General features: G+C 44.8%; 1 protein-coding gene and 1 long non-coding RNA gene across 3 annotated transcripts; one reads left to right on the forward strand and one right to left on the reverse strand.

The window, feature by feature from the left end:
• The first annotated feature begins 3,825 nt into the window (after positions 1 to 3,825).
• On the forward strand, positions 3,826 to 5,261 carry LOC122034302. Its single transcript, XR_006126677.1, has 3 exons — positions 3,826 to 3,985; positions 4,606 to 4,695; positions 5,186 to 5,261. It is a non-coding gene; the product is annotated as an uncharacterized LOC122034302 (long non-coding RNA).
• Positions 5,262 to 7,604: 2,343 nt separating this feature from the next.
• LOC122034301 (RING-H2 finger protein ATL40-like) lies at positions 7,605 to 10,017 on the reverse strand. Of its 2 annotated transcripts, none has more exons than XM_042593495.1 (2): positions 9,752 to 10,017; positions 7,605 to 8,727 (listed from the first exon to the last, which is right to left on the reverse strand). In XM_042593495.1, the coding sequence occupies exon 2, from the start codon at positions 8,637 to 8,639 to the stop codon at positions 7,743 to 7,745; it is 897 nt and encodes a 298-aa protein (XP_042449429.1). In that variant the 5' UTR covers positions 8,640 to 8,727; positions 9,752 to 10,017; the 3' UTR covers positions 7,605 to 7,742. The 2 variants fall into 2 exon arrangements, with proteins under 2 accessions (XP_042449429.1, XP_042449428.1); XM_042593494.1 differs by having other exon boundaries at positions 7,605 to 9,628.
• Between the last annotated feature and the right edge of the window lie 977 nt (positions 10,018 to 10,994).

Consider the following 10,994-nt stretch of genomic DNA (forward strand, 5'->3'; position numbering starts at 1 on the left):
TCAGACACTCACCCCAGTGCGAGTTATAAGTGAGCAAGACTCTCACGCCCAACGGCCTTACCGGCCGGCTATCCCAGACTCTCGCCTCAGTGCGAGTTATAAGTGAGCAAGGCTCTCACGCCCAACGACCTTCTAGGTCGGGTCCCAAACTCTCGCCCCAGTGCGAGTTATAAGTGAGCAAGGCTCTCACGCCCAACGACCTTACCGGTCGGTTGTCCCAAACTCTCGCCCCAGTGCGAGTTATAAGTGTGCAAGACTCTCACGCCCAACGACCTTATCGGTCGGATGTCCCAGACTCTCGTCCCAGCGCGAGTTATAAGTGAGCATGCTCTCTCAACTAACGACCTTCTCAGTCGGGGCAATGATTTTATCGGTCAGTACTCCCTATATTCGTCGACGCAAAAGGCAGCAAGCCAAGTTATCATGTCGGACTGGTCAGTAAGCCATATTTTAAGGTTCTTGCTAAATATGAAATCTTGCAGGCACATCCTCAAGCGTCTCATTTGCTTTGGCCAAAGGCTCATATGTTATGAGGTAAAAGGAAGATGGGGTAAGCAAGCTATCTTTATTATTTTTGTTATTTTTGCTAGAAATATTAGACAAACGTAGGTGTTCTATAAAAACATGATGATACCCGAGCAATAACCATGAGTGACGCGCAGAAAACAGGTTTTATTTCGTTAAATCAGAGGTACATTTTTCAAGGGTTTACATGACTACCAGAGCTGGAGGCTTGATCCTTTCTAGCCAGATGAGCTCGGGCTTTAGTTAGATCTTCTTTAATAAGATCGATGGCGCGCTTCAGTTGCCCGATAGTCTCATCTTTGATCTGTCCTTCCTCTTTCAGAAGAGTCACCTCGTCTTCATGCTTCATCTTCAGATAAATAATATAGTGCACCTGGCTCTGGAAGTCCGATTGAGCTTTAAGCTTGAGGGCGATTTCGGCTCGGGATCTGGATTTGGCGGCCAGCAGAGGCTTTCCATTTCATGAGTAAGGGACGCTTGAAGATCTCTGCTTGTAGTCATCTCCAGCAGGATTTCTTCTTTTTGAGCCAGTAATTCCGTCAGATCGGCAATTTGCTGAAGCGAGGCTTCCTCTTTTTTAGCCGATAACTCCGGTAGATGGGAAGTTTGCCGAAGTAAAGAAGCAAATTCGCTAGGTTTTGTCGTGGGTTCCATGAAGGCAAGATACTATATTGGTAAGCGGATAGCTTGAGGTATGAGATGCTTGGACCTTTTATAAGGGAGGGGAAGGTGAAGGGATTTTCTCAGAATTTGAGTTGATGTTCGGAGAACCGTGTAACATTTATGAGAAAATAGTACGCTCGGAAGTTGAGGAGTCAGCATACGCATAGAAGGAGTCCGTTCCTCTCCCAGGACAGAGGGGAACTTGGTAGAATACAGATGGAAGACAGGTCAGCGGGGAACGCGGAAACCAGGTCAGGTAACTCAAGGACATGGATCTAGTCAGTCGGGCTAGAGCCTCCTTCGACTAGACTTGAGGGGAAGGCTTGTGATACGGTGCATGTTCGTGGGGTCAGTGAGATGATGTGGTTAGGAGTCAAGACCGCAGGATGGTCATAAGTCAGACTTACGTGGAGGTCAGAAGTTTGGCTTACGTGGCTGGTCAGAAGTCAAGCTTACGTGGAAGTCAGAAGTTTGGTTTACGTGGCTGGTCAGAAGTTAGGCTTACGCGGAGGTCAGAAGTTTGGCCTCCGTGGTTGGTCAGAAGTCAAGCTTACATGGCCAGGGTCCAAGTCTCAGCTGATGGGGCGGTCAAAGGATGAGAGTATAAGTCAGATGAGGGCCAGCCCTGATAGCGGTCAAAGACAGGGCCCACAGGCCAAGTACAACTGAGGACTGAGCCCACAAGTCGAGTAAAGGTAAAGGAAAGAAGGCCCTAGGTGTAGAATAAACAGACCTGGCGTACGGGTCGGGACATACGAGCCACGGATAACGATAAACAGAAGTAACTCAGGAAATACACCTGACGTACAGGTCGGGATATACAAGGCAAGGATAACAGTAAACAAAAGCAGATCGGGAAATAGACCTGACGTACAGGTCGGGACATACAAGCCAAAGATAATAGTAAACAGAAGCAGGTTAGAAAATAGATCTGACGTACAGGTCGAGACATACAAGCCAAGGATAACAGTAAACAGAAGCAGATCGGGAAATAGATCGGTCGTGCAGGTCAGAATGTGCAAGCCATGGATTACAGTAGGCAAATGCAGGTCAGGAAGCAAACTGGTCGGGAAGGTCGGAATGTGCAAACCGTGGATAACATTAGGCAAATACAGTCAGGAAACAAACTAGTCGGGCAGGTCAGAACGTGCAAACCGTGGATAATAGTAGATGAATGCAGGTCAGGAAACAGACCGGTCGAGCAGGTCGGAACATGTAAGCCATGGATAGCAGTGGATCGAAGCAGGTTAGAATACAGACCTAGCGTTTAGGCACTACAGGATAAACAAGCCAAGGAATCGTAACCACTTATCAGAGAATGTCAGAGAACAATCAATATTTCAGGGAATATGCTAACAGTCAGGACTCGTTACGTCTTCGATTTTGCCGCCAGCCTATTAGGAAGAGCCACGTGTCAATCACCGCCAGACAAAGCCTGACAGCCGACATTCCCTGACAATCGTCAGGTCCCAGAGACATCTATTGCAGTATAAAAAGGGATCCTTTATCCTTTATCCCTTATGCAGAGCCACAGTGTCATCATCCTGACCACCGTCCTCCGTCAGCCGCCTGTGCGAACCTTTCCAGGGGGTGTAAGGTAGATCCGACGCTTCAGCGACTTTCCGTCAATTTCCAGTCCATCAAGCACTACAAGAAAATTGGGATTCTACAACACTTAAACGACAACGCTTTTTATAAAAAGCGTTGTCTATTTTTTTTTAACAACGCTTTTAGTGAAAAGCGTTGTCTATTTCATTGTTTTCTTATTAATAGACAACGCTTTTCTAAAAACCGTTGTCTATTAGTGATTTTTATGGGTCAAAGACAACGCTTCGTAAAAAGCGTTGTCTATTAGGCTTTTTTTTAGTGTCTACGACAACGCTTTTTAAAAAGCGTTGTCTACTATCAAGTTATCATCTCAATCTTAAGTGATCTAGACCGCTTATCTCAAGATCTGACGGTTGAATCTTCATCCATCTTCATCACAATATGGACGACCCAGATTAAAGGAGGAGAAAACTTCGTTTCTTTTACCCATGCGACGACACAGTGCTAGTGTTTCCTTTCTGTTCGCGACATCTCCTCTCGCGCGGCTAGGGCACGCGACCTCCCACCGCCAGCCGTCTCTTCTTCCTCACCACCAGCCAGCAGCTCTTTCTTCTCTTCACTGCCGCACAGACCCCTCTCAGGAATCGAGAAGTGCGGTGGTGGATTTCATCGGCGATGACGACGCCCAACAACCTTCCCAACGGCGGCCACCACCAGCGCCCACACCCTCCGCCAAACCCTCGGAGGCAGTGCCACTACCTCGGCACGCCCATCGCCACCCCTTCCTCCTCTTCCTCCGCCGCCTCCTTCAAGGGTTGTTGCTGTTGCCTCTTCCTACTCCTCACCTTCCTCGCCCTCCTCGCCGTCGCCGTCGCTCTCGTCATCGTCCTCGTCCTCAAGCCCAAGAAGCCCCAGTTCGACCTCCAACAAGTGGTCGTGCAGTACCTCCTCGTCGCCCCAGTTTCAGCTAAATCAGGATGAAAGCTGAATAGATAATGGTTGAGATGGAAAATGAAAGCTGCATGATCGGTAGCTGGCTTCCTCCAAATCCAAGCTCGAGAACCCTATTGTCAATCTCTTCAACTGAAGATTTTGGCTCTAGATCGTTACCAGCTTTCTTGGTAGAGAATGGAAATTTGGGGCTTTCATGGAACCCTAGAAACCAAACGGTGGGTGTGAGCTCAAAAACAGAAGGTGAGGTTGGAGCCATTTTCTCTACAATATGAACCTTCTTGGGCTCAAAAACGAGGTGGTTCTTTCTTCTCTTCTCTCCATTTTCTCTACAATATGAACCTTCTTCTGTTCTCGCATCTGATTGCTTTAAATTTGCATTTTAATTTCTATTTGGCTCACTTTTAGCCATCATCTGTTCAGGAGTCGAGGAAAGTCTTCAAGTATAAACAAAAAGGAACAAAAAAAAAATCATGGATTATACTTGCTCCAAAACATGTTTGTGTGTGTGTATGCATGTCAGTATTTTACAATTCTACTAATAGCTTTTGCTGATCGAACTTTGCATTGTTAATCAATCTTCTCCCATCTCAACTTCTGTGATTGCCAAAATGCCTTCAATAAGCATTTGCTATGCACTAAGCAGAGGTGTTTATTTGCTTCAATAACCTTTCCAGGCAGAAAACTACATACTTGAGGTCGTGGGAACTGATGTCTCCATTTTGATTCAGCAATTTCAATTGATAGTTGTTCATGCTTTATTTAACCATTTGCAGCAAATTTGTTGTAATAACTAAGAACTAAGATCAAATTTTGATCGTGAGTCCGTGATACAAAGAAGAATTAGGATTAACATCATGATTATATCTTTCTTTTTTATTTTCCGAGTGTAAACATGGATGAATTCTACTGTTTCAGTGTCCAATTCCAATCAAAAGTGCAATCCTACAAAGTTTGTGACAGGGGACTGTGGTGGATCTACCAGCAAATATCGCACTCTTATTGCTGGTAATTTTCCTTGTTTCTGCTAGCTTATGTAGTGTTGTGTTACTGGTTGTAGTGTTGTGTTACTGGTTGTAGGGGATGTTCATTATTTTTAAATAATATAATCTGTAGATGTATCTTACTGTTGCTTTTTCAATAGACGAGGACTACTTATTATCTTGTCAAACATTTGACAATGAGAAAGAATTTCAGTAATGCGAGAAGAATATATCTATGTGATTTATAGTATTAATATGTCTGTAAAGAAATGTAGCCAATAAAATATAAAACCAATCCAAGATATCATTCTAGGTTCTATGTATAGAATCATGTGTGGCTTTGGTTGCCTTTTTTCTTGCGCACTAATTTACTTGCCAAAGATCCATTTCTTTCTTCTGTCTTTCTCAATCCAAATTTTTTCATTGCTGTATGGTGTGAACTGTGACATTTGTTTTCAACTTTAAGAGTGAAAATTTCTTTTGCATAATACTGATGGTATTATTTTCTGTGGCAGATACACAGTGGTAGGTGTTTTGTCCAAGTCTCAAGCCAACAATCCTTTTTGATCAGTATATCTAGTAAAAGTAAGACTGCAGATAGTTGTCTTCGAGGCCGACTAGTTATTTTGTGTTTTTTTTTGTTTTAAATTCGAATGTCACTATCTACTTTGAAACAGAACTATTTAGTCTTTGTGTATAGTTGAATTCTCCTGTAAATACTAATACTTTGTAATTGAATTCTATTGTTTTGGTACGAGTTTGAAATCATTAGTTGAGCTAATTAATGTTATTTTATATGTCAAATTCAAATCTAGACATGGTAAAAGAAAATTAATAGTTTTGTAAATATAAAAAAAATGATTTTGTAAATAGATTTTTTTAAAAATTTTATTTTAAAAAGACAACGCTTTTAAAGCGTTGCACAAGTGTTGTCTTTGCCAAAAACAACAACGCTTTTAAAGCGTTGTAAAGATGATATTTTTGCAAAAAATACACAACGCTTTTAAAGCGTTGTCTTCGCTACAAACGACAACGCTTTAAAAGCGTTGTCGTTGAGCAGACTTTTAACAACAGTGCCTTTAACAACGCTTTTTCAGGCACAAAGACAACGCTTTAAAAGCGTTGTCTATTAGCTTTTTTCTTGTAGTGAAGGCCCGCCTCCATCCGACTCAGCTTACGTGGCTGGTCAGAAGTTAAACTTACGTAGCCAGGGTCCAAGTCTCAACTGATGGGGCGGTCAAAGGATGTGAGTATAAGTCAGACGAGGGCCAGTCCTGATAGCTGTCAAAGACAGGGCCCACAGGCCAAATATAGCTGAGGACTGAGCCCACAAGTCAAGTAAAGGTAAAGGAAAGAAGGCTCTGGGTGTAGAATAAACAGACCTGACGTACGGGTCGGGACATACGAGCCACGGATAACGGTAAACAGAAGTAACTCAGGAAATACACCTGACGTACAGGTCAGGATATACAAGGCAAGGATAACAATAAACAAAAGCAGATCGAGAAATAGACTTAACATACAAGTCGGGACATACAAGCAAGGATAACAGTAAACAGAAGCAGATCAGAAAATAGATCTGACGTACAGATCGAGACATACAAGCCAAGGATAACAATAAACAGAAGCAGGTCGGGAAATAGATCGGTCGTGCAGGTCGGATTGTGCAAGCCATGGATTACAGTAGGCAAATGTAGGTCAGGAAACAAACTGGTCGGGCAGGTCGGAATGTGCAAACCGTGGATAACACTAGGCAAATGCAGGTCAGGAAACAAACTAGTTGGGCAGGTCGGAACGTGCAAACCGTGGATAACAGTAGACGAATGCAAGTCAGGAAACAGACCGGTCGGGCAGGTCGGAACGTGTAAGCCATGAATAGCAGTGGATCGAAGCAGGTCAGAATGCAGACCTAGCGTTTAGGCACTACAAGACAAACAAGCCAAGGAATCGTAACCGTTTGTCAGAGAATGTCAGAGAGCAATCAATATGTCAGGGAATATGCTAACAGTCGAGGCTCGTTACGTCTTCGGTTTTGCCGTCAGCCTATTAGAAAGAGCCACGTGTCAATCACCGCCAAACAAAGTCTGACATCCGACATTCTCTAACACTCGCCAGGTCCTAGAGACATCCGTTACAGTATAAAAAGGGATGCTTTGTCCCTTATGCAGGTACGCTCACTCGTCATTTTCTCACCAGTCTTTACTTTTCGTCATTTCTCTATGTTTTCTGGGGAAAAAGTACCTGACTTGAGCGTCGGAGGACCTGATCCGGGAACTTTTTCCCTGGTTTCTGGTCTCTAACGACTGGTGGGCTCGTCTGAGTGTGCGCAAAGCCGCAATGTCATCATCCTGACCACCGTCCTCCATCAGCCGCCCGTGCGAACCTTACCAGGGGTGCCAGGTAGATCCGACGCTTCGGCGACTTTCCGTCAACTTTCAATCCATCAAGGGCCGCCTTCATCCGACTTAGCTTCCGGACGGAATCACTCTTCTTTCAACACGTGGCATTCCGTGGATGGAAATGTAGCTAACGGCCGTCGGATCTGGTCCCCTCGTTGGCCCATACGAGAATGATGGCAAGGGAATATGCAATGTCTGTGTAGAGCATGCTCTCTTAATAACTATAAAATCCTAGAGAATGTCAATACCAAGGATCCCAATTTCTAAACCTACAGTAAGTTTTCTTCTTCTCCCGCATACTACATCATGGAAATCCTAATTTGAATGTCAAAATGGCCTGCTGCCAGGGCTTCCGATGCCAACCTAACTCTCTATTTAAGTTTATTTCTAAACTTAGTAATCATCCACACCAGCCATCTCTCGAGAACACGAAGTTGGATCGTCCGTTAATTGATTGTTTGATCATGTTCTACAATATTTAACCGGAACACATGGCAAACGATATCAGCAAAATTAGATTTACAACTACGGGGAGTTGCTAAATGAAAAATAATTCTCGTTTGATTTTATGAAATTTTCTGCACAGAACAATACTAACTATTAATCTCGATATACACACACGTAATGAAACAAACTATTTGCCAGGAGCTTATTGTCCACTGCTGCAATTCAATCACAATCTCTCTAGATTAGGCGGAAGATCTTCCGTTGTCTCTTCCTGCACTTGCTGGTTCGACGAGGGCCGACTCCGGCTCACCATCCTCTTCAGCGACGCGCTCAAGTCGAAGCGAAACGACGGCGACCCGCTCTCCTCCGTCCCCGACGTCCCTTCCTGCGGCAAATCTTCCGTGGTTTCTTCCTGCACTTGCTGGCTCGAAGAGGACCGATTCCGGCTCACCATCCTCTTCAGCGACGCGCTCAAGTCGAAGCGAAACGACCCCGACCCACCCTCCTTCGTCCCCGACGGTCCTTCCTGAGATGGCCACTTCTCCGCTGTCGCTGCCGGCCGAGAAGGATCCCCTACTTCTACCACTGCGGCGTCGGGTGACGTCGGCTCCACCGTGGCGCGGCAGACAGGGCAGGTTACGTGCGACGCCAGCCACATGTCGACGCAGCCCACGTGGAACACGTGCTTGCACGCAGGTAGCCGCCGGACCATTTCTCCTTCCTCGACCACGCTAAGGCACACCGCGCACTCTGGTCCGCCGGTTCCGGAGGCCTCCTCTTCCTCCTCGCCGTTCGCCTTCCGATAGGGGAAGGACGGGAGGTTGGCGATGGCTGCGGGGTCGAGCCCCGCGGCTCCCGGGGTCTGGTCGAGGCCGGCGACGGCGGAGTCGAAACGGAACAAGTCCATGGCGGTGGTGAGGCTGCTGCGGCCGCCTCCGCGAGGGTACCGGCGGCGGAGGACGTAGCGGACGTAGAAGTGGAGGAAGACGAGTACGGCCACGACGAGCGCCAGGGAGATGAGGCCGGTGGCGAGGATGCCCGAGCTCATGTCGTAGGAGCTGCTGCGGCCCTGGTCGGAGGGCCTCGACCACCAATCCGGCGTCGGTTGTGCGGGATTGGACATGGCGGCGGCGGCGGGGATTGGACGACGAAGAGCGGATCGAGTATAATTGATGGGCAAGAATCGCCGTTTGGATTTGGGAGTTGTAAATCTAGTCGAATTAATTCACATATTTAACATTCAGTCTGAATCCGTGACTGGTCAAACATGTGGAACTTAACCGGGGAATTTACGGGAGTAGATCTTCTGCTAAAAACAAAAAACTAGAGCACGGTTGAATCGTAATCTTATTATAATTATGATTCGATCATAATTAATTATGATCTTTTTAAATTCATCATCCTCATCAGATTATACTTTAGATTAAAACTGACGATCTACTCAAAGGTCGTCTTTCACTCAACGCCTAATAACCTGATCATTTATTCACTTCTCACAATTTTAAATGAAATTTAACATGAGAGAATGATAAATTTAAAAAATCATAATAATCAATTATGATCATCCAGCTATAATGATAAGTGATTCGTTTTTTAATCTATTTGTCTGTGGACCACGAGATCAGTCTCAGAATTTAAAGACTAATACACGGTCTTAAATTCTACGGAATTGAAATATCGTGCTCGATAAATCAACGGAGCAGTTTGAATTGATCAATACAACGTGGGGTTTGCGGCACCGATTTAAGTTAGACTTGACTACTAGTCTAACCCGTGACCGATTTACACTAGATCTCACCATCGTCTACCGAGCCCCCTTCCCTGCAATCGTCCGTGGCATCTTCAAACCGGACTGCCGTAACTTGGTCGGCAGGGTAGCGAAGGTGAAAGAGACTCTCAGGAAGAGTGGTCTTCCATCACAGTTCGCATCTTCATAGTTTTATCGCCCCACTTAATTCACAATTCAGCGATTGCGGCACCGCACAATTAGGCGATCTTAGGAAAAGTGGCCTTCGAAGCGGGCAACAACGCTAGGCAACACCACACAGAGTTCCTCAGAAATGGAAGCTTCTGTGATTCCACATGGTTTTGGGGGTTTGGGGAAATCGATGCCTTACGATACGAGACAAATAATGTCAGGTTGTGGACATATCAGAGGGCAAAGAAAACAACTAACGAAATGAATCCGGCATTAGATCGAGGGAGACAAGGACAAAAAGAGGGAACTCCGTGTACCTGCTTGTGGATCAGATCGCCTCCGGCAGAATGGATGAAGAGGAGTCCGACAGAGGTGCCGAGGGCAAGGGCGAGGATGTCGTCGAAGGGACGAAGAGGACTATTGGGCGAGTGGTGGTGCGGAGGAGGGAGGGGTCCTCGAACCGCCCCCGCTCTCTCGCCGGCTCCGCCCTCGGACAGGTCGTCGCGGGCGATGCACCTGATCTCCGTCGGATGCGATCGCTGAGCCATTGTTGCTCTTCCGTCTTCCCGTGTAAAAGCGCTGGGACTTCGAAAGGGATTGGTGGGCCGGCCCGTTAAGTTTGCAAATTTCGCAAACTAAATTGCTTTATAACTTTCTCAAATAAATATTTTATTTTATTATATTATTCCAAACAGATTTATTCATCTAATTTATTGTTCCATGTCAAGGTTAATTTTCGCATTATTCCATGTTCGATTCAACGGTGGCAAAACAACATTTTGCGTTGGTGAACCGTCTTTTACTCCGCCACCGGAGCTTCAACACAGAAGCCACGCAACTGATCACCAACTTCCGTCTGTGTTTCTTCATGTGACGCACCTTTTAACTTTCCCTGTGACATTAAACAAGTAATTAATGAAGTAAAGGAGAAATTACATATTACAGGAATGTAAAGCAACATATGGTGATAATTAAATGAGGTGTTACATGGGTTAAAAAAAATGAGGTGTTACATGATACGTAGAATTCCTTCCTAGTAAACGCATCGGATAGAGGATCACTTGGTAAACTCCACGTTAAAATATTCGGCTTATTACTGAACCATGTCCATGAGTTTATAAAAGACCTATTTCACATAGAAAAATTTTAAAATGTCAAATTATGTACCTATTTTCGATTTTATTTTTATCAGTCGACTGATGTTTTGAAATAGTCAAATCGATTTAGTTCTATATCGAAACGTCTGATTTTTAATCATATCAGTCCAATCAAAATTGATTTTAGATTGAATAGCTTGATAGACCAAATGACCTTAGATTGATATGAAACTAGTTCTTATATGTTCGTCTATCTCTCTTGATTATATCCATGCCCTCAAATATCAATTTGATGTTTTGTACACCAGTCGATTTTACCAAATAGACTGATATACCATATAATTTCAGATTGACATGAAACTAGTTCCTATGTGTTTCTCTACCTCTCCTGATTATATTCATGTGCTCAAATGTCAATTTAACGCAATATATTGAGAGCAATGATTTTTTAAATACGAATATA

The sequence above is a fragment of the Zingiber officinale genome, chromosome 11B (genome assembly GCF_018446385.1).
Source record: "Zingiber officinale cultivar Zhangliang chromosome 11B, Zo_v1.1, whole genome shotgun sequence".
Taxonomy (NCBI): Eukaryota; Viridiplantae; Streptophyta; class Magnoliopsida; order Zingiberales; family Zingiberaceae; genus Zingiber; species Zingiber officinale.